The following is a 26,574-nucleotide window of genomic DNA, read 5'->3' as shown; positions in this document are numbered from 1 at the left end:
TTTGAAATCGCCACAGATTCTGACTGGGCCGTCTCCCTTGAGGACAGGAACGATCAGGCTGGCCCACTCGTTGAACTCGATCGGTGAAATGATGCCCTCTTGTTGCAGCCGATCTAGCTTGATCTCTACTCTTTCTCTCATCATGTACGGGTACTGCTCTCGGCTTGTGATGGATGGGTTGTGCCCCCGGAATTAGGTGGATCTTCACTTTTACTCCTTGGAATTTCCCGATGCCTGGTTCGAACACCGAAGGGAATTTGTTTAAGACCTGGGCACATGAAGTGTCGTCAGCGGACGATAGCGCTCGGACGTCGTCCCAGTTCCAGCATATCTTTCCCAGCCAGCTCCTACCGAGCAGCGTGGGACCATCGCCCGGTACCACCCAGAGTGGTAGCTTGTGCACCGCTCCATCGTAGGAGACCTTTACGGTAGCACTCCAATTACGGGAATCAGTTATTTCGTGTAAATTCTTAGTTTCATACGAATTGGAGTTAAGACTGGCCTTGAGGCCTTGTTGCACCACAATCTTTCGAAAGTCTTTTTGCCCATGATGGACTGGCTCGCGCCCGTGTCCAGTCCCATTGACACCGGGAGTCCATTTAGTTCAACATTCAGCATTATTGGGGGACAATTCGTCGTGAATGTGTGCACCCCATGTACCTCTGCCTCCTCGGTCTGAGGCTCTGGTTCGTCGTGATCCTCCGTGGATCTGTCCTCTTCTGCAACATGGTAGTTTGCAGGTTTAACGGGATTTGCAGCTCGCCTGCACACTCGTTGGAGGTATCCCACAGCCCTTGCAACCATACCCTTTGAATCAGCTTGATTGGAAACAATGATCACCCCCGCAGCACCAACAAGGTATTAATGGCTTTGTATTCATCCCCTTGATGGTGGACTCAGACATTTGCAGACCTGCAGCTGCAGGCATGTGTGACCTGCCCTGTACGTTGCGATTCGAAAACAACATCACTTTGTTCACAGCATTTGTGTGCGGAGAGATTTGCTTAGCATTGTCACTGTTGGCAACGAATGCCTGGGCCATTGCTATTGCCTTACTCAAAGTTGGGGTCTCTACAGCCAAAAGTTTGCGAAGTATGGTTGCGTGGCCAATGCCAAGTACGAAAAAGTCTCTGAGCATGTGCTCCAAATGTCCTTCAAATTCGCAATGTCCTGCAAGGCATCTTAGCTCGGCAACATAACTCGCTACTTCCTGGCCTTCAGACCTTTTGTAGGTGTAGAACCGGTACCTCGCCATCAGGACGCTTTCCTTGGGGTTCAAATGCTCTCGGACCAGTGTACACAAATCATCGTACGATTTCTCCGTGGGTTTCACTGGAGTGAGCAGATTCTTCATGAGGCCATATGTTGGTGTCCCACAGACGGTGAGGCAGCGTTCTCTTCCCCATCTAGCTCGTTGGCCATGAAGTATTGGTCGAGTCGCTCCACAAAAGTTTCCCAATCATCTCCCTCCGAGAATTTCTCCAGGATGCCCACTGTTCTCTGCATCTTTGGGTTCACTATCTGTATCTCGTCGCCAGTTGTTATGTATGGAGAAAGAGTCAGTCTGAACACTGAGCTCAAAGTAAAGTGTGACCGTAGTCTTTTATTACAGGTCTCCAGAGTGCCTCTCCAACCTGTAAGGCCTCCTTAAATACCTGTGCTCCCAAGGGATTATTGGATCCCTTGGGACTCCAGGCAATGAGCCCTCTGGTGACTGTACAGAGTAAATACGTTTACCTATATAACAGGCAGGGAGGCCTAAAAAGTTAAGTGAAAGGTTCTTTTTAAGCCTCCCTAGAGATCTTTGGGCCTGGGGCTTTTGGCTGCAGTTTTTGGAGAACAGCCTGAAGATCTGGATGCCAATAGCCATTCCTACTGCTGCAAGACTCTCAGGTCTGATGAACCGCCTGCATTTCTGGCCCATTTCTTGGTCCATGGCCCTGCCAGATGGCTGGATTGCATCGGATGCATGATAATGATCTGAATTGGCAAATTCAAACCGGTTCAAGTCATTGCATGTGAACTTACTTTGAATTTACGCCACCTGTCTGGTGCCTAGGTGGACAGAGGACAAGAAAATCATTTCCAGCCTCTTCAGGAAAAGAGCGGCATTGGAAGCAGAAAGAAATGATATATTTCCAACATCAGACACAATTGGCAATAGCGTTGATATTGTTAAGCAGTCTTTTGTGTATCAACAAGACCGTTTTGTCAGGCTGACCAACCCCTTTAAAACAAAATAAATTACATATGAACATAGGAACATAAGAAATAAGAGGTGGGGTAGGCCATTCGGCCCTTCGAGCCTGCTCCACCATTCAATAAGATCATGGCTGATCTTCTACTTCAACCCACCTTCCCACGCCATCCCCGTATCTCTTTGTTCCCTTAGTATCCAAAAACCTATCGATCTCTGTCTTAAATATACTCAATGAGAGCATCCACAGCTCTCTGGGGTAGAGAATTCGAAAGATTCACAACTATTAGGGCTAGATTTTCAATTTTCGACGAAAACGGTAGTTTTATACTAAAATTACCGTTTTTGCTGCGCTACCATTTTTAGGCCGAACTTTCAGCCTTTACATCTGCGCCATGCGATAAAGTTGGCGTTGCACGAGGATTCGTGGTGCAAACCGCAAGTTTCGGCAACGTTGGTCCGGGGCCGGGAGCGCTGCATGGGAGGTCCTGGGAGGGCAGGCTGTGGGGGGAAATAAATTGCAAAAAACATTCACAAAACCCTTACCTACTAAATCGCTGGAAAAGAATTGAAAAATAAAAACTTAAACGTACCTTTTTTGCAGGTCTTCATACTTACCACTGCTGGCAGGGCTGCACCAACAGGTTTGATCCTGTCGGTATTCTGGGAGCAGAGTATGGATACGGAGAAAGCCGAAAGTACGACGATAACACAATCCGCGGTGTTGCACGCTGTTTCACGTCAGCGCTCCTCTCCCCAGCAATACATGGAAACGCCGTCGCAAAAAGGTGCCCGAAGATCCCGCGAAATCGCGGCGAAAGCCTGATCGCAAAGTTGCCGAAAATCCAGCCCTAAGAGTGAAGAAATTTCTCCTCATGCCAGTCCTAAATTGCCGAGACCTTATTCTGAGACTGTGACCAATGTTCCCTGTAACTTTTTTTCAGGCCTTGTGGCCCACTCAAAATACCACGCCTGCTTGTTTTTTCTGTTTAAAAGCCGGCTGCATGGGATCTTCCACACAGCTTACAGGGAACATTGACTGTGACCCTAGTTCTAGATCCTTAGCCAGAGAAAACATCCTCTCTGCATCTACTCGGTCAAGTCCTGTAAGAATTGTATTTGTTTCAATGAGACCAACTTTCACTCTTCTAAACTCTAGGGAATAAATGTCTATTCTATTCAATATCTCCTCATAGAACAATCCCCTCATCCGAGGAATCGTCTAATGAACCTTTCTTCTAAGGCAAGTATATCCTTGCTTAGGTAAGGAGATTAAATCTGTACACAGTACTCCAGGTGTGGCCTCACCAAGGCCCTATATCATTGTATTAAGACTAATTTACTATTATACTCCAATCCTTTTGTAATAAAGGCCAACATATCATTTGTTTTCCTAATTGCATGCTGTACCTGCATGTTAACTTTCAGTGATTTGTGTACAAGGACACCTAGGTCCCTCTGAACACCAACAAATATTCTGTTTTTCTATTTTTCCTACCAAAGTGAATATCATCACACTTCTCCACTTTATATTCCATCTGCCATGTTCTTGCCCACTCACTTAACCGGTCTATATCTTTTTGCAGCCTCTTTGCGTCCTCCTCACAGCTTACTTTCCCACTTAGCTTTGAATTGTCAAGAAACTTGGATGCATTACAAGCAGTCCCCTCAATTAATTCATTGATATAGATCGTGAATAGCTGGAGCCTAAGCACTGATCCTTGCGGTACCCCACTAGTTAAAGCCTGCCAGCACGAAAATGACCCGTTTATTCCTACTCTCTGATCTCTGTTCATTAACCAATTCTCAACAACGACAATGATTTGTATTTATACAGCGCCTTTAACATAGTAAAACGTCTCAAGGCGCTTCACAGGTGTTAGAAGACGAAACAAATAAATTTGACACTGAGCCACAAAAGAAGAAATTATGGCAGATGACCAAAAGCTTGGTCAAAGAGGTTGGTTTTAAGGACCATCTTAAAAGGAGGAAAGAGAGGCGGAGAGGTTTATAGAGGGAGTTCCAGAGCTTGGGGCCTAGGCAGCTGAAGGCACGGCCACCAATGGTTGAGCAATTATAATCAGGGGTGCTCAAGAGGGCAGAATTTGAAGAGCCCAGACATCTTGAGGGTGGGAGGGGGGTGAGCTGAAGGAGATTACAGAGATAGGGAGGGGCGAGGCCATGGAGGGGTTTGTAAACAAGGATGAGAATTTTGAAATCGAGGCATTGCTTAACCGGGAGCCAATGTAGCTCAGCAAGCACAGGGGTGATGGATGAACGGGACTTGATGCGAGTTAGCACACGGGCTGGCGAGTTTTAGATTACCTCAAGTTTACGTAGGGTAGAATGTGGGAGGCCAGCCAGGAATGCGTTGGAACAGTCAAGCCTAGAGGTAACAAAGACATGGATGAGGGCTTCAGCAGCAGATGAGCTGAGGCAGGGGCGGAGACGGGCAATGTTACGGAGGTGGAAATAGTTGGTATTAGTTATGGCACAGATATGTGGTCGTGAACTTATTTCAAGGTCAAATATGACACCGAGGTTGCGCACAGTCTGGTTCAGTCTCAGACATTTGCTAGGGAGAAGGATGGAGTCGGTCGCTAGAGAACGGAGTTTGTGGCGGGGACCAAAGACAATGGTTCAATCCATGCCAGTATATTACCCCCAATCCCATGAGCTCTAAACTTGTGTAATAACCTCTTGTGTGGCACCTTATTGAATGCTTTTTGAAAATCCAAATAGATTTGTCGACTTTTAGTCCCATTAATTAATTACTTCAACAGTTTTCTGTACTTTGTTTAATCTTTCCATTAAACTATTAAATTCAAAAATGTGTATGAGGCATTACTGATATAGCATCAATTCCGAAAATGCACAAGATTTTTCCTAAGCTTTTAACACAGACCATTCAAAGGGCACCTGCCAACATTCAGAAACGATCTGGACAGGCTGGTGTGAATGGTGAGGACAGTCTTGGCAGTTTTAAATGGAAATGATCAGGCACTGGATCCAGCCTTTGACAGCAATTTACTGTTTATTTAGTGCATCTCGGTGTACATTAGTTAATTCTAACAGCTTTATTTCAATAAGATTTCATTCTGTTTCCAGTTAAGGATTAGAGCTCTAAGCAGTGCTAGTATAAGGATAACAAGCCTATTCTTCCCCAAGTAGGCAGTATTTAACATTAATTGTATTAATAGAAAAAAACTGCTCTCAGTTGAAGTCAGTCTCTTTGCGGCTGTGAAAGTTTCTGTGGCAGGGACCATCTTCCAATGTTAGATGCTTGCTGTATATATTCTATCATAATGCTGGGCATATTATTGACTTGCTGTTTCAGTGCCAAGGTGGCCATGTTGTTAATTGCTCTTGATATATGCTGAAGAATATTGCCAACCAAGGACAGGACTCTAATCCACAATTAAGATAACGGATATCCTGGGAACTGCCACAGTTGGCCAGGGTTCCCGGATTGTTTTCAATTAACTCTGCTGCAAGAGAATGCAGATGGATACTGGACGAGGACAAGATCATACTTAGCTTTTGGTGCAATACCAGCCTCCCTCCCACCCCACTTCTGGTCCGACGAGCCCTACGTTTGCCATTTGTAGTACTGACAAAAAGGAACAGGCCCTTGGCAGGACAGGCTGTCTCATTCATCCAGTGCTAGCGGTTAACCAAAGACGATCAGGTATCGGGCAAAGCTGAATATCTCCACTGTTACTCTAGATTTTAACTCTGTTTAACATTGGCAGACACACCACTATAAACTATCATAGGGGGTGGAGGGGGGGACAAATAGCAAGAAATATACAACCATGGAATATTATCCAATTAATCTTCAGTACCAGTCTAAATAAGCCAAAAATCATACCCATCTTCAACCGGGTGACATATCTTCATTTCATAACTGTGATCTGAGCCTCTCCGATTTTATTAGGGAATGAGATGAGCTATTTTGTATTAAATCAGATTTCCATATAGTAGCTGTGGAAATGTCAAAACTAGTTAAGATTGGTTAGGCTTTGTAAACCAATGCTTAATGGAAGCTTTGACTGAGATAAATGTACTGATTTAACCCATAAATACAGCTGTCAGAGAGAAATGGCTTTTGTCAAGTCTGATGAAGCAAAGGGCATTTTTTTCTCACAAATGCTTTTACAGTTCTAGACAAACAATGTTACCTTTACAATGATTTTCATCCCATGGGTACACACAGTTCTGGACTCCATTACAGACCAAAGAATTGTTGATGCACATGTTGCTGTGGCAAAAGAATGTGTTGTCCTGGCAGGGAGCTGTGAGACAAAGGTTAGTGTCACCATAAATTATAGCACAGCAATTGTATTTCAAAATCTTATACAAGATGTGGTGTAGCACTGTGTATAGCCATTCAACCATGAGCAACTAAACACAGTAAATGTGCACTTTGAAAAGGTCATGTCTTTGTTAGTTCAGCTGTGCCAGTTAGGTAAATTGGTCATAGCTCCATTATTCACAGTAAAAGCATGAACTGAATCTCTGACACAAAATTAATGAATTCATGTAATCTTGTTGGATTTATTGATTGCTAACTTGCATGAATTCATAGCATCGTTCAATCATTAGCTTTGGAAACTAGGTGTAAACAAGATGTACTGCTCTGGTTAATAGCATTCTGAAATAAGGGAATAGATCAGAAAATAACAAAAAAAACTATAGTGATGTACTTTTGGCACTTTCTGTGATGCATACTATTTTGTACATTGTGATCCAATTTTTCATGGTGATTCTTTAGGGATTTATGCTGATCAACTGCCTAAATTTTCAACACGTAAAGGACAAGTCATAAGTTATGTCAAAGTAACAATATCTGGAGATGTTGTTTACTCTGCAGCTGGTGGGTTGAAAAAGATAAAAATGTACATTCAAGTGGTATCTTCATGCAAGTGGCATCTGCTATGAATAATTTGTGTCTGAAGTCTCTAAAGGTCTGTTTTAAAAAAACACAAGATATGAACATTACTTTAAAGGGTTTTGGGGTCAGGTGGGCTCTTCATTTTTAATGAAAATCCCGATTGGAACAGGCAGTTTTTCTATGCATAATCCCGGAGTGAATTCAGACAAGTGAGTAAAAAAGAGAAGCCTTATGAAGATATCAATTAATTAATAAGCACACAAGCACACATCAACTGATATAGATTAAAAAGATTTGCATAATTATTATTGATTTTCACTGAATAGGGAATTTGATCTTGTTAACTTTAATTACTAGCTGTAATCCATTGCCTCATGGACACTAAGTCACAATATAGGCACTTTCCTGAAATCAGTACTAATTCAACTATCTTTATTTCAAAAGGGCCACAAAAGAGAAAATAAGATTGGGAAAGATATATTTAGCAGAACAGGTGCTGTTGTGCGACTGCTGATAAAATGAACTGTCTTTTAAAATTTATATGGGAGTCATGTGTCGCAATCTGTCAATATGAAATGGGATTTAGCCAAAGTGGACTGGAAGCAGCTACTTGAAGGTAAATCAGTGTCAGAGCAGTGGGAGGCATTCAAGGAGGAGATTGTGAGGGTTCAGAGCAAGTATGTTCCCTTAAAAATAAAGGGTGGGACTAACAAATCTAGAGCCCCCTGGATGTCAAGGGGCATACAGGGTAGGATAAAGAAAAAAAAGGGAGGCTTATGACATACCGAGGGCCCAATACCGCAGAAACTCAAGGGGAATGTAGAAAGTGCAGGGGTGAAATTAAAAAGGAAATTAGGAAAGCAGAGAGAGCATGAAAAAATGTTGGCAAGTAAAATCAAGGAGAACCCAAAGATGTTTTATAAATACATTAAGAGCAAGAGGATAACTAAAGAAAAAGTAGGGCCTATTAGAGTCCATAAAGGTAATCTGTGTGTGGAGGCGGAAGACATAGGTATTGTTCTTAATGAATACTTTGCGTCTGTTTTCACAAAAGAGATGGGCCATGCAGACATTGCAATCAGGGAGGAGGAGTGTGAAATATTAGATGAAATAAACATAGTGAGAGAGGAAGTATTAAGGGGTTTAGCAGATTTTAAAGTGGTTAACTCCCCAGGCCCGGATTAAATGCATCCCAGGTTGTTAAGAGAAGCAAAAGAGGAAATAGCAGAGGCTCTGACCATCATTTTCCAATCCTCTCTGGCTACAGGTGTGGTGCCGGAGGACTGCTAAAGTTGTACCATTGTTTAAAAAGAAGAAAGGGATAAACTGAATAATTACAGGCCAGTCAGCCTAACCTCGGTGGTGGGAAATTATTGGAAAACATTCTGAGGGACAGGATAAATCTTCATTTAGAAAGATACGGATTAATCAAGGTCAGCCAGCATGGATTTGCTAAGGGAAGGTCGTGTCTGACTAACGATTGAATTTTTTAAAGAAATAACAAGGAGGGTCGATGAGGGTAGTGCGTTTGATGTAGTGTATATGAATTTTAGCAAGGCTTTTGATAAGGTCCCACATGGCAGACTGGTCACGAAAGTAAAAGTCCATGGGATCCAAGGCAAAGTGGCAAGTTGGATCCAAAACTGGCTCAGAGGCAGGAAGCATAGGCCAATGGCTGATGGGTGTTTTTATGACTGGATGGCTGTTTTCAGTGGGGTTCCGCAGGGCTCAATACTAGGTCACTTGCTTTTTGTGGTATATATCAATGATTTAAACTTGAATGTAAGGGGTATGATTAAGAAGCTCGCAGATGATACAAAAATTGGCCGTGTGGTTTATAATGAAGAAGAAAACTAGACTGCAGGAAGATATCAATGAACTCATCAGGTGGGCAGAACAGTGGCAAATGGAATTCAATCCGGAGAAGTGCAAGGTAATGCATTTGGGGATGGCTAATGTTAAGTATCAAATAACTCCACGAGGCGAAGTACAATGAGCTTGTTCAGGCATGACCTTATTCCAGTTTATTTATTCTCAAAGTGAGGATTCAACATGGCTGCCAACATTATATACACGGTTTGCACATGTCTGCCAGTGACCATTAGGACTCCGACAGTTGCGCCCTCCGGTGGCAGGTAAAACCCAGTTAACATACATAACAGCTAACAAGGTAAGGGAATACACAATAAATGGTAGGACACTGAAGTGTAGAGGATCAGAGAGACTTTGGAATGCATGTCCACAGATCCCTGAAGGTAGCAGGACAGGTGGATAAGATGGTTAAGGCGGCATATGGAATACTAACTTTTATTAGCCGAGACATAGAATACAAGAGCAGAGAGGTTATGCTTGAACTGTATAAAACACTAGCTAGGCCACTGCGTGCAGTTCTGGTCACCACATTACAGGAAAGATGTGATTGCACTAGAGAGGGTACAGAGGCGATTTACGAGGATGTTGCCTCGACTAAAGAACTTTAGCTATGAGAAAAGATTGGATAGGCTAGGGTTATTTTCTTTGGAACAGAGGAGACTGAGGGGAAACCTTATTGAGGTGTATAAAATTATGAGGGGCCTTGATAGAGTGGATAGGAAGGGCCTATTTCCCTTAGCAGAGGTGTCAACAACCAGGGGACATAGATTTAAAGTAATTGGTGGGAGGTTTAGAGGGGATTTGAGGGGAACCTTTTTCACCCAGAGGGTGGTGGAGGTCTGGAACTCACTGCCTGATAGGGTGGTAGAGGCAGAAACCTTCATAGCATTTAAAAAGTACTTGGATGTGCACTTGAAGTGCCATAATCTACAAGGCTACAGACCAAGAGCTGGAAGTGGGATTAGGCTGGATAGCTCTTTGTTTGCCGGCACAGACATGATGGGCCTAAATGGCCTCTTTCAACGCTGTAAATTTCTATGATTCTATAATATCACAACCTAGCTAAAGTACTTCCTGCTGTTGTTGAGTGTACAAGTGCAATGGCATTCTGTTTTCTAGTGTTGTCCTGACTTACTTTCCGACAGGAAATCGAAAAGCTTTTCTGTCAATAATTCTTACAAATATTTTCAAAAAAGGAAAAGAAATTCTGATATAATCATGTCAATTTTTGAAACATTTCCTTTTTGATCTTTATGTCTGCAAACATTTCTTGTAAATTTCTAAAGACAAATTTTAGAAAGTATAATCAAAGAAGTGTAGAGGACCAAAATAAATTGCATTCCTGGAAATTTAAAAAAGTTTTAATCTTTTATCAGCAATTCTCCAAGGTAACATATGTTACCCCTGTTAATCAGTCAGCTCAGCCACACTGCTCCCAAACTTCTCGCAATCCTCCCAGTGCCACACCTTATAACATTGAACAGCATAATTTCCAAGCCTGCATTTTTGATTATGGTATCAAAATCCTGCTGCCGTATTACAATAGTGTTTCAGTTTTAAAACAAACTATCCTCTGAAGCAGTCTATTGCACAATAAACAAGCTAATAACAAATTAAATGTTATTTGAGAATAATGTTTGTAAGCCATTAATTACTTACGATCCACAAATGAAGTAAATAGCATTTGGAATTTGCTAAGCCTGCTGCCCTCATCAGCCCACATGCGAACCACTCCAACTCCAGTTTGTAGCATTATGTCATTGGCTACTGTGCTACAAAACTTTGCCTTCAGGTTTTCAATAGCACTACTCCCATCATACACAGCAACAAAATTCCTCTTGCATTCATTAGAGTGATCCATTTGATAATCGAGAAAGCGTAAATAAATCTATCAAACAGAAATATTTTGAGGTTTAGTGACAATAGTGTATACATAATATGGTATTTGATTATTCTTTACAGCCCATAAAAGCTTATTGTTGTATACCTTTACATTTAAAGAAAAAGAGGACCAAGAATGAGTATCCTTTGTCTTTAAAACCATCAGAATGAGATCTCAGAGAGTGGCTGATTTTCATCATCATCATCATAGGCAGTCCCTTGAAATCAAGGAAGACTTGCTTCCGTCTAAAAGTGAGTTCTCAAGTGACTGTACAGTCCAATATGGGAATTACAATCTCTGTCACAGGTGGGATAGACAGTAGTTGAAGGAAAGGGTGGTTTGGGAGTCTGGTTTTCCGCATGCTCCTTCCGCTGTCTGCGTTTAGTTTCTGCATGCTCTCGGCGACGAGACTCGAGGTGCTCAGCGCCCTCCCGGATGCTCTTCCTTCACTTAGAGCGGTCTTGGGCCAGGGATTCCCAGGTGCCGGTGGGGATGTTGCACTTTATCAAGGAGGCTTTGAGGGTGTCCTTGAAACGTATCCTCTGCCCACCTGGGGCTCGTTTGCCGTGTATGAGTTCCGCTTGCTTTGGGAGTCTCGTATCGGGCATGCAGACGATGTGGCCTGCCCAACGGAGCTGGTCGAGTGTGGTCAGTGCTTCGATGCTGGGGATGTTGGCCTGAGCAAGAACACGGACGTTGGTACATCTATACTCCCAGTGGATTTGCAGGATCTTGCGGAGGCAGCACTGGTGGTACTTCTCCAGCTCTTTGAGGTGTCTACTGTATATGGTCCACGGCTCTGACCAATATAGAAGAGCGGGTATCACTACTGCCCTGTGGACCATGAACTTAGTGCCAGATTTGTTGTCCTGGTCTTCAAACATTCTCTTCCTCAGGCAACTGAAGGCGTCAACTCAAGAACAAGAAGGCATCAGGAGCAGATGGAATTCCCGCTGAGGCACTCAAGTATGGCGGAGAAGCACTATTGGCATGAATGCATGACCTCATTTCTCTTATCTGGAAGGAGAAGAGCATGTCAGGAGATCTCAGAGAGGCCGTAATCGTGACCATCTTCAAAAAAGGGACAAGTCCGACTGTGGCAACTACAGAGGAATCCTCCTGCTGTCGGCCACTGGGAAAGTCATCGCTAGAATCCTCCTCAACCATCTTCTCCCTGTGGCTGAAGAGCTCCTCCCAGAGCCACAATGCGCTATCCGTCCACTAAGGTGTACAATGAACATGATCTTCACTGCGTGACAAGTACAAGAGAAATGCAGGGAACAGCACCAACCCTTGTACATGACCTTCTTTGACCTCACAAAGGCCTTTGGTATTGTCAACCGTGAGGGACTATGGAGTGTCCTCCTCTGTTTCGGCTGTCCCCAAAAGTTTGTCACCATCCTCCGCCTGCTGATTTTACTTACCTGACCACTAACATTTAATAATTTTTTTTGATTTTGACCTAGTTTTTAGTTTTTCTCTCCTTTTCATTTTTGAATGTCAGGAGGTGAAGTTCATGCTTATCAACTTGAAAATATTTGGGCTGGAGATGGACTACTTTTCAGTATCAGAATCGAGCTACTGTGTGTCAGATGGGCAATAAAGCTCCCCCTATTCTGCCCCACCTTTGGGGAACAATCCCTATTACACCAGTGTACCAACTCAACCATTCGTAGTCCCGTTTAATGGTCCCTTATGCTGAGGTTTTGAAGTTGTCACATTGAATCATTTATAAAGCAAATCCAAAATTACAGCATAGAACCCATACTGAGAGCCTGTCCTTGATTACAACAATAAGTCTACCTTCAGATGGTGGACTTTCACTGATCATTCTTTATAACCACAGTTAGCATCTTCGGAGTACCACTTGTGCCCTACAGACATTGCCACTATAGTACTGACTGGACAATATGCTTCAGTATACTGATGTGGGTTAAATGCAACTTCTTCCCAGGTGTGGTATCAATAGCATCTCATTTTTATAAGGTTGTTAAAGGAAAGTTAATTCAACATATTTAATTTTATTCAGTTTCCAAATATTAAGCTAGTTGTGTTCAATTACTATTATGGATGTATTGTGTATGTGTCTGCATTGAAGCCAGATTGTGAGCATGCAGGTCTATTATCAACCTTTGCCTTGATATCAATATGGGTGGCTAGTAAATCCTTGTCAGTTCATTTGTGCATATTTTGACAAAGAGCTATAGAATAATTGAGCTAAGAATGATATATACCAATTAATTATAAATGGTGGACAATGCACTTGCACCTACACACCAACATTTCACTTCTGGTCCTTTACAAAGGAAGTTTGAATCCAGCTTTTAATAGAACATTTATTATAACATTACTGAATCATTATTCTCGAATTTCATGAATTACATGTAATGCACACTGTATGTAATAGGCTTGGATCCCAAAGACCATGTTATAACAAAGCTGCACTGTTGTAAGCAATACCAATGAAGAAAACAAATCACAAAGCAGCAGTGCTGAAAGCACATTTATCTTCTGTTCCATTTCTGTAGATTACAAAGCACAGGAATATTGTATATTAATTACCTTATTCGGTATTAATTTGGAAACGTTATTAAAGTGCCATTCTCTTTGAGTCTTACCTGATGCGAATCTGCATAAGAAGAATTCCAAATAATCTGTCTTGATTTGTTGGTAATGTTAATTGTGCAATACAAAGGTTAAATGAAATAGCTCGCACTCTTGGGATCACAGTGGCACTGGGCAGTAAATTGAATTTTACCTATCATATATTCCTTGCATGCATGATATAAATTTTTTCTGATACTTTAAAATAAAGCGCATCTTTCAAGGTCAATTACAATTGAAATTGGTCACGAAAACTACCATAATGTACAAGCTATGCATCCATTTGTTCAAAATGTAAATGCTATTGATATGGATTGTACAATACTGCAGGATATGATGGACATATTTGACGGACATTTTGAAAGGTTATTTGGCAAACAAGACATGAAAAGAAAATAAATTGAACAAAATTTTTAATCACTTATGAGAAAGCGGTTAAATGCCAAGTAACAGTTTACTTGCAAATTTCAATCTCACTGCCTTCAGGGACAATTCATATTAATCAGAATTCAATGAAAACAAAGGACTTTCGGAAGAGAAAGAAATATTGACATATTTATGCCCATTGCCTGTAGATATCACAGGTGTTTTGTTGCTAATGGAAATAACCCAGGTGGGAATTTTTCTCTCTGAAATCATTATTGTAAATGCCATTTAAATCACACCAAACGTAATCTCATTTTTCTGCAACAGGTTTTAGGCTGTAATATATTGTTACTGTCATTAGTATTCATAAAGCTAAGACATTGGGTTTATTCTAACATTAGACAGCCTACATCACAGTTGGTGAATCTTCTTTATGATCAACACTGTAAAATGTATAGCTATATTTGCATCTGTGAAATTAAATAATTTACTTGCACTGTTTCATTAATTAAGTGCATTTGACCTGAAAGTGCAATAATATTTTTGATATTGTCTTTTAATAAAAAAACAAGCACAAAGTAATAAGAGACTGAGTTTAATTCAAAGTCATTCTGACGGTGCCAAGCAGCACAGACGCATACATCACTAGAATGCTGCTGTGATGCCACATAACTATATCGTTATTGTTGTGTATCTGTAAAGCATGCACTCCCATGTTCCGCCAACAGGGAGCTCATCCCCTGAAGTCCCAAGGGATCCCAGCATCCCTTGGGAGCACTGTATATAAGCCGGCCCCGAAGGCCTGTTCCTCACTCTGGAGTGTCTTATTAAAGACTGAGGTCACTGTTGTTTTAACCTCCCTGTGTGCAGCCTCATCTGTGTTAGGAACACAATAACTGGCGACGAGAATACAAATCCAACGCAAAGATGCCGCAAACTGTGGGCATCCTGGAGAAGTTCTGGGAGGGCGAGGACTGGGAAGCCTCTGTCGAACAGTTAGACCAGTACTTTGTAGCCAACGAGCTGGACGGAGAAGGAAGCGCTGCAAAAAGGAGAGCGGTCCTCCTCACAGCCTGCGGGGCACCGACCTACAGCCTCATGAAGAATCTTCTGGCTCCGGTGAAACCCACAGATAAGTCGTATGAGGAGCTGTGTACACTGGTTCGGGAGCATCTTAACCCGAGGGAGTGTGTGCTGATGTTGAGGTATCGGTTCTATACGTGCCAGCGATCTGAAGGTCAGGAAGTGGCGAGCTACGTCGCCAAGCTAAGGCGACTTGCACGACAATTTGAGTTTGATGGCTACCTGGAGCAAATGCTCAGAGACTTTTTCGTACTGGGTATTGGCCACGAGACCATCCTACAAAAACTTTTGACTGTAGAGACAACGACCCTCAGTAAGGCCATTGCGATAGCACAGGCGTTTATGTCCACGAGTGATAACACCAAACAAATCTCTTAGTACATAAGTGCTAGCAATGTTCATAAATTAACTGGATCTGTGTTTACGAGCAGAAATGTACAGGGCAGAACCCACAAGTCTGCAACTGCCAGCAGGCCTCAGGTGACCCAGATGACTGAGTCCTCAACAAAGGATGAATGTAAGGCAATTCACACCTTGTTGGCATTGTGGAGGCTTCCATTCAGCCTATTCATGCCGCTTCAAAGGGTATGTTTGCAAGAACTGTGGAACAATGGGGCACCTCCACCGAGCTTGCAAACGAGCTGCAAGCTCTGCAAAACCTGCTAACCACCACGTGGCAGAGGAAGATCGGTCCAGGGTGGACCAAAGCAATTTTGAGCCTCAGAGAAAGGAGGCAGATGCTGAAGTACACGGGGTGCACACATTTGAGACGAAATGTCCACCTATAATGCTAAACGTAAAATTGAATGGCTTACCCGTAGCCATAGAACTGGACACTGGCGCTAGCCAATCCATCATGAGTAAAAAGATGTTTGAGAGACTGTGGTGTGACAAGGCATTCAGACCAGCCCTGAGCCCCATCCACACGAAACTGAGAACGTACACCAAAGAGCTTATCACTGTCCTGGGCAGCGCCATAGTCAAGGTTACCTACGAGGGCACGGTGCACGAACTGCCACTCTGGATTGTCCCGGGCGATGGCCCCAGACTGCTTGGAAGGAGCTGGCTGGGCAAAATCCGTTGGAACTGGGATGACAGCCGAGCGCTATCACAGTCAATGAGGCCTCATGTACCCTGGTTCTTAACAAATTTCCTTCCCTTTTTGAGCCAGGCATTGGAAACTTTTCCGGGGCGAAGTTGCAGATCCACTTGGTCCCAGAGGCACGACCCATTCACCACAGGGCACAAGCGGTACCTCACATGATGAGGGAGAAAGTGGAAATTGAGCTGGACAGGCTGCAATGCGAGGGCATCATCCAGTGGAATTCAGTGAGTGGGCCAGCCCGATTGTTCCAGTACTCAAAAGTGATGGCAGTCAGGATTTGCGGCGATTATAAAGTAAGAATTAATCTTATCTCGCAACAGGACCAATACCCGCTACCTAAGGCAGATGACCTATTTGCGACGCTGGGAGGAGGCAAGACGCTCACCAAGCTCGTCCTGACTTTGGTCTACATGACGCAGGAACTGGAGGAGTCTTCGAAGGGCCTCACCTGCATCAACACGCACAAGGGACTGTTCATCTACAACAGATGCCCGTTTGGAATTTGGTCAGCTGCAGCGATCTTCCACAGAAATATGGAGAGCCTACTCAAGTCGGTACCACACACACTGGTCTTTCAGGACGACATATTGGTCACGGGTCAGGACATTGCCGAGCACCTACAAAACCTCCAGCGACTGGATCGGGTAGGGCTGCGGTTGAAGAGGTCGAAATGCGTCTCCATGGCAACAGAAGTGGAGTTTTTGGGCAGAAAGATCGCGGCGGACGGCATTCGGCCCACAGACGCCAAGACAGAGGCTATCAGGAACGCACCCAGGCCACAGAATGTCACGCAGCTGTGGTCGTTCCTGGGACTCTTCAACGATTTTGGTAACTCCCCACCTAGGTTAAGCACCCTTTTAGAGCCACTATATGTGTTATTGCGCAAAGGTGAGAACTGGGTATGGGGAAAAAAACAAGTAATTGCTTTTGAGAAAGCCAGAAACATTTTATGCTCCAACAAGCTGCTTGTATTGTATAACCTGTGTAAAAAAACTTGTGCTAGCATGTGCTGCGTCGTCGTACGGAGTCAGGTGTGTATTACAACAAGCTAACATTGCGGGGAAGTTACAATCTGTCGCCTATGCCTCCAGGAGCTTGTCTAAGGCCGAGAGGGCCTACAGCATAATTGAGAAAGAGGCATTAGCGTGTGTGTTCGGGGTAAAGAAAATGCATCAGTACCTGTTTGGCCTCAAATTTGAGCTGGAAACCGATCACAAGCCCCTCACATCCCTGTTCGCTGAAAACAAGGAGATAAATACTAATGCCTCAGCCCGCATACAAAGGTGGGCACTCGCGCTATCAGCATATAACTATACCATCCGCCACAGGCCAGGCACTGAGAACTGTGCAGATGCTCTCAGTCGGCTACCATTGCCCACCATGGGGGTGGAAATGGCGCAGCCTGCAAACTTGTTGATGGTGGCGCAGCCCACAGACTTGTTGATGGTCATGGAAGCATTTGAAAATGATAAATCACCTGTCACGGCCCACCAGATTAGGACTTGGACCAGTCAAGATCCTCTGCTGTCCCTAGTAAAAAACTGTGTACTGCATGGGAGCTGGGCCAGCATCCCCGTTGAAATGCAAGAGCCAATCAAGCCGCTCCAGCAGCGAAAGGACGAGCTGTCCATTCAGGCAGACTGCCTGTTGTGGGGTAACCGCGTAATGCGACCAAAAAAGGGCAGGGAGACGTTCATCTCAGATCTCCACAGCACACACCTGGGTATAGTAATGAAAGCGATAGCCAGATCCCATGTGTGGTGGCCCGGTATCGACTCTGACTTAGAGTCCTGTGTACAGCAATGCAGCGTGTGTGCTCAGTTGAGCAACGTGCCCAGAGAGGCACCATTACGTTTGTGGTCCTGACCCGCCAGACCATGGTCGAGGATCCATGTTGACTATGCAGGCCCTTTTCTCGATAAAATGTTCCCGGTGGTGGTGGATACTTTTTCAAAATGGATTGAATGTGAAATAATGTCGGGAAGTACCGCCACCGCCACCATTGAAAGCCTGAGGGCCATGTTTGCCACCCACGGCCTGCCTGACATACTGGTCAGTGACAACGGGCCATGTTTTACCAGTGCCGAATTTAAAGAATTCATGACCCGCAATGGGATCAAACATGTCACCTCGGCCACGTTTAAACCGGCCTCCAATGGGCAGGCAGAGCGGGCAGTACAAACAATCAAACAGAGCCTCAAACGAGTCACAGAAGGCTCACTCCAAACTCGCCTGACCCGAGTACTGCTCAGCTACCGCACGAGACCACACTCGCTCACAGGGGTGCCCCTGGCTAAGCTACTTATGAAAAGGACACTTAAAACCAGACTCTCGCTGGTTCACCCCAACCTGCATGATCAGGTAGAGAGCAGGCGGCAGCAACAAAATGTAAACGATGGTCGCGCCACTGTGTCACAGGAAATTGATCTGAATGGCCCTGAGTATGTGCTAAACTATGGACATGGTCCCAAGTGGATCGCGGGCATGGTGATAGCTAAAGAAGGGAGTAGGGTGTTTGTAGTCAAACTAGACAATGGACAAATTTGCAGAAAGCACCTGGACCAAACGAGGCTGTGGTTCACAGATTGCCCTGAACAACCCACAGCAGACACCACCTTTTTCGAGCCCACAACACACACCCAAAGGATCAACACCACCCCGGACCAGGAAATCGAACTCATCACACCCAACAGCCCAGCAAGGCCAGGCTCACCTAACGGCCCTACAGGGCCAACAACACGCCAGCCCAGTGAGGGCACAGCCAACACACCAGAACAGACATTTGTACCGAGGCGGTCCACCAGGGAAAGAAAGGCTCCCGACCGCCTCACCTTGTGAATAGTTTTCACTTTGACTTTTGGGGGGGGGGGGGGGGGGGGGGCTGGGGGGAGTGATATTGTGTATCTGTAAAGTATGCACTCCCATGTTCCGCCACTAGGGAGCTCATCCCCTGAAGTCCCAAGGGATCCCAGTATCCCTTGGGAGCACTGTATATAAGCCGGCCCCTAAGGCCTGTTCCTCACTCTGGAGTGTCTTATTGAAGACTGAGGTCACTGTTACTTTAACCTCCCTGTATGCAGCCTCATCTGTGTTAGGAATACAATAGTTACACTGTGAGACAAAAAAGGAAAATCGCCCTTAAAGGTTGTTTCGGGGTTTGTAAATTATTTATCAAAAAGTAAATGTTGGTCCCTTAGAAGATGAGAAGGGGGATTTAATAATGGGAAATGTGGAAATGGCTGAGACCTTAAACAATTATTTTGCTTCGGTCTTCACAGTGGAAGACACAAAAATCATGCCAAAAATTGCTGGTCACAGGAATGTGGGAAGGGAGGACCTTGAGACAATCACTATCACTAGTGAGGTAGTGCTGGACAACCTAATGGGACTCAAGGTAGACAAGTCTCCTGGTCCTGATGAAATGCATCCCAGGGTATTAAAAGAGATGGCGGAAGTTATAGCAGATGCATTCGTTATAATCTACCAAAAGTCTCTGGACTCTGGGGAGGTACCAGCGGATTGGAAAGCAGCTAATGTAACGGCTCTGTTTAAAAAAGGGGGCAGACAAAAGGCAGGTAACTATAGGCCGGTTAGTTTAACATCTGTAGTGGGGAAAATGCTTGAAACTATCATTAAGGAAGAAATAGCGGGACATCTAGATAGGAATAGTGCAATCAAGCAGACGCAGCATGGATTCATGAAGGGGAAATCATGTTTAACTAATTTACTGGAATTCTTTGAGGATATAACGAGCATGGTGGATAGAGGTATACCGATAGATGTGGTCTATTTAGATTTTCAAAAGGCATTCGATAAGGTGCCACACAAAAGGTTACTGCAGAAGATAAGGGTACGCGGAATCAGAGGAAATGTATTAGCATGGATAGAGAATTGGCTGGCGAACAGAAAGCAGAGAGTCGGGATAAATGGGTCCTTTTCGGGTTGGAAATCGGTGGTTAGTGGTGTGCCACAGGGATCGGTGATGGGACTACAACTGTTTACAATATACATAGATGACTTGGAAGAGGGGACAGAGTGTAGTGTAACAAAATTTGCAGATAACACAAAGATTAGTGGGAAAGCGGGTTTTGTAGAGGACACAGAAAGGCTGCAAAGAGATTTAGATAGGTTAAGCGAATGGGCTAAAGTTTGGCAGATGGAATACAATGTCGGAAAATGCGAGGTCATCCACCTTGGGGAAAAAAACAGTAAAAGGGAATATTATTTGAATGGGGTGAAATTACAACATGCTGCGGTGCAGAGGGACCTGGGGGTCCTTGTGCATGAATCCCAAAAAGTTAGTTTGCAGGTGCAGCAGGTAATCAGGAAGGCGAATGGAATGTTGGCCTTCATTGCGAGAGGGATGGAGTACAAAAGCAGGGAGGTCCTTCTGCAACTGTATAGGGTATTGGTGAGGCCACACCTGGAGTACTGCGTGCAGTTTTGATCACCTTACTTAAGGAAGGATATACTAGCTTTGGAGGGGGTACAGAGACGATTCACTAGGCTGATTCCGGAGATGAGGGGGTTACCTTATGATGATAGATTGAGTAGACTGGGTCTTTACTCGTTGGAGTTCAGAAGGATGAGGGGTGATCTTATAGAAACATTTAAAATAATGAAAGGGATAGACAAGATAGAGGCAGAGAGGTTGTTTCGACTGGTCAGGGAGACTAGAACTAGGGGGCACAGCCTCAAAATACGGGGGAGCCAATTTAAAACCGAGTTGAGAAGGAATTTCTTCTCCCAGAGGGTTGTGAATTTGTGGAATTCTCTGCCCAAGGAAGCAGTTGAGGCTAGCTCATTGAATGTATTCAAGTCACAGATAGATAGATTTTTAACCAATAAGGGAATTAACGGTTACGGGGAGCGGGCGGGTAAGTGGAGCTGAGTCCACGGCCAGATCAGCCATGATCTTGTTGAATGGCGGAGCAGGCTCAAGGGGCTAGATGGCCTACTCCTGTTCCTAATTCTTATGTTCTTATGTTCAAATTCAAGTGTAACAGCCATTTACTTAAAAATGTAGTTTTGCCATTAGTATAGCCCTGTTAAAAAGCCTACCTGCTGCAGAGAATTGTCATTATTCTTTTACTTTAAGTCTTTTTCTATTTTTAGCAAAAATACTGGTCAGAAAGTTTGTTGATGATTCTCTTTTTCATGTATTATGGGCACAGTTTGAAATTATTGACAAGAAACATAGAAAATAGGTGCAGGAGCAGGCCATTCGGCCCCTCAAGCCTGCACCGCCATTCAATATGATCATGGCTGATCATTCAAACTCAGTACCCCACCCCAGCCTTCTCTCCATACCCCCTGATCCCTTTAGCCGTAAGGGCCACATCTAACTCCCTTTTGTATATGTCCAACGAACTGGACTCAACAACTTTCTGTGGCAGAGAATTCCACAGGTTCACAACTCTCTGGGTGAAAAAGTTTCTCCTCATCTCGGTCCTATATGACTTACCCCTTATCCTTAGACTGTGACCCCTGGTTCTGGACTTCCCCAACATCGGGAACATTCTTCCTGCATCTAACCTGTCCAGTCCCGTCAGAATTTTATATCTTTCTATGAGATCCCTTCTCATTCTTCTAAATTCCAGTGAGTATAATCCTAGTCGATCCAGTCTTTCCTCATATGTCAGTCCTGCCATCCTGGGAATCAGTCTGGTGAACCTTCGCTGCACTCCCTCAATAGCAAGCACGTCCTTCCTCAGATTAGGAGACCAAAACTCACACAATACTCAAGTTGTGGTCTTGTGAATGTTTAAAAATGTATAGAGACATTGAAGTTGAGAACGTGGGAATTGTATAGGGACAGTATAAGCTAACAAAGAATTCATGGAGGAATAGTCATGACATCTCAGACTTGAGACTGCGAAATGTTACAACACCAACACATATTGAAACAAAACCCACAGCTTGCAGAAAAACCTCAAGGTCTTATTAAATCATGTTATTAACCTGAAACATTGACAGAAGGTCTTTGTTTAAAATCGGACCATGCTTGGGTCGGCTTATGAGTGGACAAAGGGAAGGAGGGATCAAAAGAGATGGGCTGAGCTGGGATGTCACTCTGGCCCTATCTTGTTATCTTTTGCCGAAAATGTATAACCATCGTCCCTTTACAATGTAACGTCACTTTGTCCGTAGGAAGTGGGTGCGTTCGAACAGACTTGCATTCCTTCTGTCTGATAAAGTCCCCGATCGGGATTTGCTTTTTAAATAAAAACTTGCTTTGTTTAAAGCACAAACGGTATTCGTTTCAGTAATTTTGCTGAACCAGATTGAGGTAAAAGAATCCAGAAATCAACATTTGGTGTCAGAAGTGGGATCTCAACAGACGACTGCCAAAAACTTGCGAATTAAGAGCCAGACTAGCCTTGGACGAGATGAGGGGAAAGTGGCCACTGGAGTGAGTATAATTTCAATACTGCTCCAGTTTCCCCCGGTTTCAAAAGTCTGAGGAAAGTTTAGCCACTCGCTGGTTCTCAGGTAGTGTCTGAACGAGATCCAGGACAATCTGGTGAATACCTTTCAAACTTAGAATAGGGATAGAGATAGGGAAATTGCGCGGTGATGCAAACCAAGCGGCGACTTGGAAAGATAGGTTATAGTTAGAGCTAGATAGGGATAGATGATCAATCATGGATCCAAAAATTAATAGGAAAGAAAAGAGACTCTTGTGAACGTCTGTTTAAATGAGAAATGGTTCTGTGATTTTTACTGTTAAAAAAAAAAGCCGGGGAGTTGTGGTTTGTTTTATCTCCACCTACTTTTTCAAACAGAATGAAAGTTTTTTTTAACCCTTCGTAGTGTTGTCCTGTATGTGGGAAGTTTAAGAGTGTGAACCTTATTGAATTACGTATATTCGGATGATAAGTTACGGAGCCAGGAAATGCACAAAGGATAGGTTGGTTGAGCAAAAAAAAAAGAAAAAATACATGGTCCCCGGTGGTTAAAAAAAAGGATTTAACATGCTCACTTACTTGTCGAAAGAAAACATTCAGAGAAGGCACAGCAAAACAACTGAGATGGATTCAAAAGGATTCAAAAAAATATATATTATATTAAATAACACGACCTTGAGGCTGGAACAATTGAGATAATGAAAAGCAGTCCACAGCCTACGTGCCAGACTTCTCTCTAGTTATGGAAAAGACAAAAAAAAAGTAACGTACTAAACAGGTGCTGAAAAAAAAATGTTCTGAGATTTTAAATTATGAGAAAAATTCCACTGCAGTCTAAAAAAAAAATCGCTCCTGTCCAGTTGGCAGAAAAACTCCATTAAATTAGGGCTTTCATTGACTGATTGGATTTAAACTGAGCAGTGACGTGAAAGGATAGGGAAATTTGGAGACTAAAAGAAATTAAATAAGGCTCATGAGAAATCAAATTTAGAAAATTAGGCTCACAGGGAATTAAGTAAGGCTTATGGGGAATTAAATAGAGGATAGGTGTTCAAGTCAGGTGTGACGTCGACCTCGTATATCACTTGGCCCGTCTAGGCACTGATTGGATTTAAATCACGCAGCAACTCGAAAGGTAGGGCTAGATAAGCGCGCGGCGGCGCGAGCGCGCAGCGGCGTGGGACGTGCGGCGGCGCGAGCGCGCGGCAGTGAACGTGGGCCGACGCAGACGCGCAGCAGCGTGAAACGCGTGGCGGCGTGGGACGTGCGGCGGCGCGAGTGCGCAGCAGAGTGAACGTGGGTCGACGCGAACGCGCAGAAACGCAAACCGCGAGGTGATGCTGAAGTCAGTGCTGGTTTCAGTAAGTCTGTGTTTATTTTAAGTTTGTTAAATCGCGCGGCGACGCGAACCGCGGGGCGACGAGGAAGTCTGTGTTTATTTTAAGTGTTTCAAATCGCGGGGCGACGCGGGAGTCAGTGTTAGTTTTAGTAAAGTCTGTTTAGTTTAAGTGTTTCAAATCACGCGGCGACGCGAACCGCGTGGCGACGCGGAAGTCAGTGTTAGTTTTAGTAAAGTCTGTTTATTTTAAGTGTTTCAAATCGCGCGGCGACGCGAACCGCGGGGCGACGTGGAAGTCAGTGTTAGTTTTAGTAAAGTCTGTTTATTTTGAGTTTGTTCAAATCGCGCGGCGAAGCGAACCGCGGGGCGACGCGGAAGTCAGTGTTAGTTTCAGTAAAGTCTGTGTTTATTTTAAGTTTGTTCAAATTGCACGACGACGCGAACGCGTAACAACACGGTAATTCGAGTCAGTTTAAATACGAGGGGCAGCGTGAAAATGGGTAATCAGTTGGATAAAACAACGGATGCGGATAGTCCGCTACAAAAGTTACGTGAGGAATTCCCTGAAAGAGCTGAAGACTTTAGAAAATTATCAGGAGCCCTGAACAAATTATTAGGAGATGACCAGTGGCCTCTAGGTGGCACTAGAAGCATAGAGGTAGCAAAAAAAGCACAGGGATTGTCAAAAATTAAAAGATGCATCACTTCTGTCAAGTTGGCAAATAAATGCTATTAAATTGGGACTCTCATTGACAGAGGGAACACATGTTAAAACTGTAGACGTCTTTAAAAAAAGAATGTGCGCACGAGAAACTTACTAAGAGATCCTCTGGGACCTCTGAGAAAGGTATTGACCGACTACGTAGTCAAATGGCTGGCTTTGTGTTAACCGAGGCTGATGATGAAATTGATGAGTGGTCACTGACTCAGCGCCCAACGGCGCCTCCCGCACCCCCTGGCCCCTTGCTCCAGTCCTCTTCCCAACACCCTCCACCTTACACTCCGGCGAGAGGAGTTAAAAATAACCCCATACCACCAAAGCAACAAACCCAAACTGACTCCTCATCCTCTGATAGCGATTCGGATCCCCAGTTCACAAGCAATATAGCCGAAAGGACCAGATCTCACACTCGAAAGGGCAGAACTATATCTCGATATCACAGACAGTCCCGTAAATCTTCTAGTCAATCTACCAGTCCAAGTTGTGAAAGACATAGCAAACACCCCCGCCGATCGAGACGCAGAACTGTCAAGCAGTCAGACAGCTCCGAAACATCCTCCGACCTAGAAATGATTTCCAAGATCCCAAAGTCCCGACACCAATTCCCTGTCAGACCAATGCCAAACCCTGATGCACAACAAGCTGCAGACCACCCCACTATAGATGTCTATGTGATCTTCGAACAACTATTTCAGTTTATAATGCAGAATCAAGGGACCTGTGGGCCTTGGTAAAGCAAACCTTGAGCCCAACTGAACACACCCGATTTCTAACTCACCTAGGACGTGCTACTCATGATGCATTGTTGGTTGCTCACCCTAACGATATCCAGGATCGCCTAAATGCTATCTTCAATTCTCTCACCACGACCCTTCAGAAGCCCATCAGTATGGCCACAGTATTAGAAACTGAACCCAAGCGTGAAGAAACTGCCGATTGAAATATACGGGAGTCAATCAGGAGATAATGCCTTCAGGGCAGGAGAGGATTCTCCTCAATTCTGCGCTATCCTACTTCAGTGCCTGCCCTATTCGATTGCTCACGCTATCCGGACAAATAATATGAATTGGGCAGATAACAGTAAAGCCCAGATGGAAAGGGCAGTTAGGTATTATTGGCAGGAAAAGAAAGGGGAGGGAGGAGGTGCGCCCCCAACCCGGGTCAAGACTGAATACGTGACTAGAAAGGAAGAGCCATCTCGGGAGGAAGGACCAATAGAACCGCAGTGTTGCATACAGGATTGGATGGATAAGCAAGGATATGGTTATACTAAACAACCAAACGGCCCGAGCCCTGCTAATAAACCTCCCTACTGTCCCCGGCTTGGTATGGGAAGAGGTCGGGGCTGGGAAAGACGAGATGGATGCTTTATTTATGGGCAAGAAAGACATTGGAATAGAAATTGTCCCTCCCGTCAGCACGAAAAAGGAAGAGGAAGAGGAGGGGGGCAAGGGGGGAGAGGACGGGGATCTTACACTAACTTCTCCCAGAGCAACCCCTTTGGCCAACCGTCCCCCGATTCGTATTGACTACGCAGGGACCCTCCCCGAATGACGAACCGATGATATTGTTAAAAATTCGGAATGAGTGGCAATCCTTCTTGATAGATACGGGAGCCTTCATGTCTTCTGTACAATCAAAGCTTAAACTCCCCGCCTTCACTGAAACACAGGGACTGTCAGGATTCCTGGGACAAGTCTCTACATTCCCGGTGTCAGAACCGGTTAAAATGGGTTACCAGGAAGAATCGGTGGAACATCGATTTGTTATCACAACCAATCTGGACTGTAACTTGATGGCTAGAGACCTCCTCAGCAAATTCCAGTTGCATTTGGAGTGTGGAGATGATGGAATTATTGTAAAACAGGGAACCCTTAAGCGGCAGTATTATACCACTAGAACCCCTCAGTGGTGGTCTCTGGACCTGCCGCAGGCACCCTATCACGTGACCCTAGCATACGATCCCAGTGGAAATGGGAAGACCTCTTCACTCCAGCAATCGATGTCCCCCATGCTCAGAGGCAGAGCAAAACCTCACCTTTGCTTGGGCCAAGCAACAGAGAACAGATCAGTGCAGCACCTGAGGCACAGACCATCCATCGCG

General features: G+C 44.3%; 1 protein-coding gene across 1 annotated transcript in view; it reads right to left on the bottom strand.

The window, feature by feature from the left end:
• Positions 1-26,574, bottom strand: part of LOC139278194 (neuropilin and tolloid-like protein 2) — a 63,782-nt gene that overhangs the window by 14,275 nt on the left and 22,933 nt on the right. Inside the window, exons 8-9 of the mRNA XM_070896845.1 lie at positions 10,623-10,851; positions 6,379-6,492 (exon numbers count right to left, since the gene is read on the bottom strand). Of these exons, the coding sequence (XP_070752946.1) occupies positions 6,379-6,492; positions 10,623-10,851 (343 nt within the window). The remainder of the gene's footprint in view (positions 1-6,378; positions 6,493-10,622; positions 10,852-26,574) is intronic.

The sequence above is a fragment of the Pristiophorus japonicus genome, chromosome 13 (genome assembly GCF_044704955.1).
Source record: "Pristiophorus japonicus isolate sPriJap1 chromosome 13, sPriJap1.hap1, whole genome shotgun sequence".
NCBI classification, from domain to species: Eukaryota; Metazoa; Chordata; class Chondrichthyes; family Pristiophoridae; genus Pristiophorus; species Pristiophorus japonicus.
Note: the sequence above shows the minus strand (reverse complement) of the source record. Positions and strands in the feature narration are given on the sequence as shown.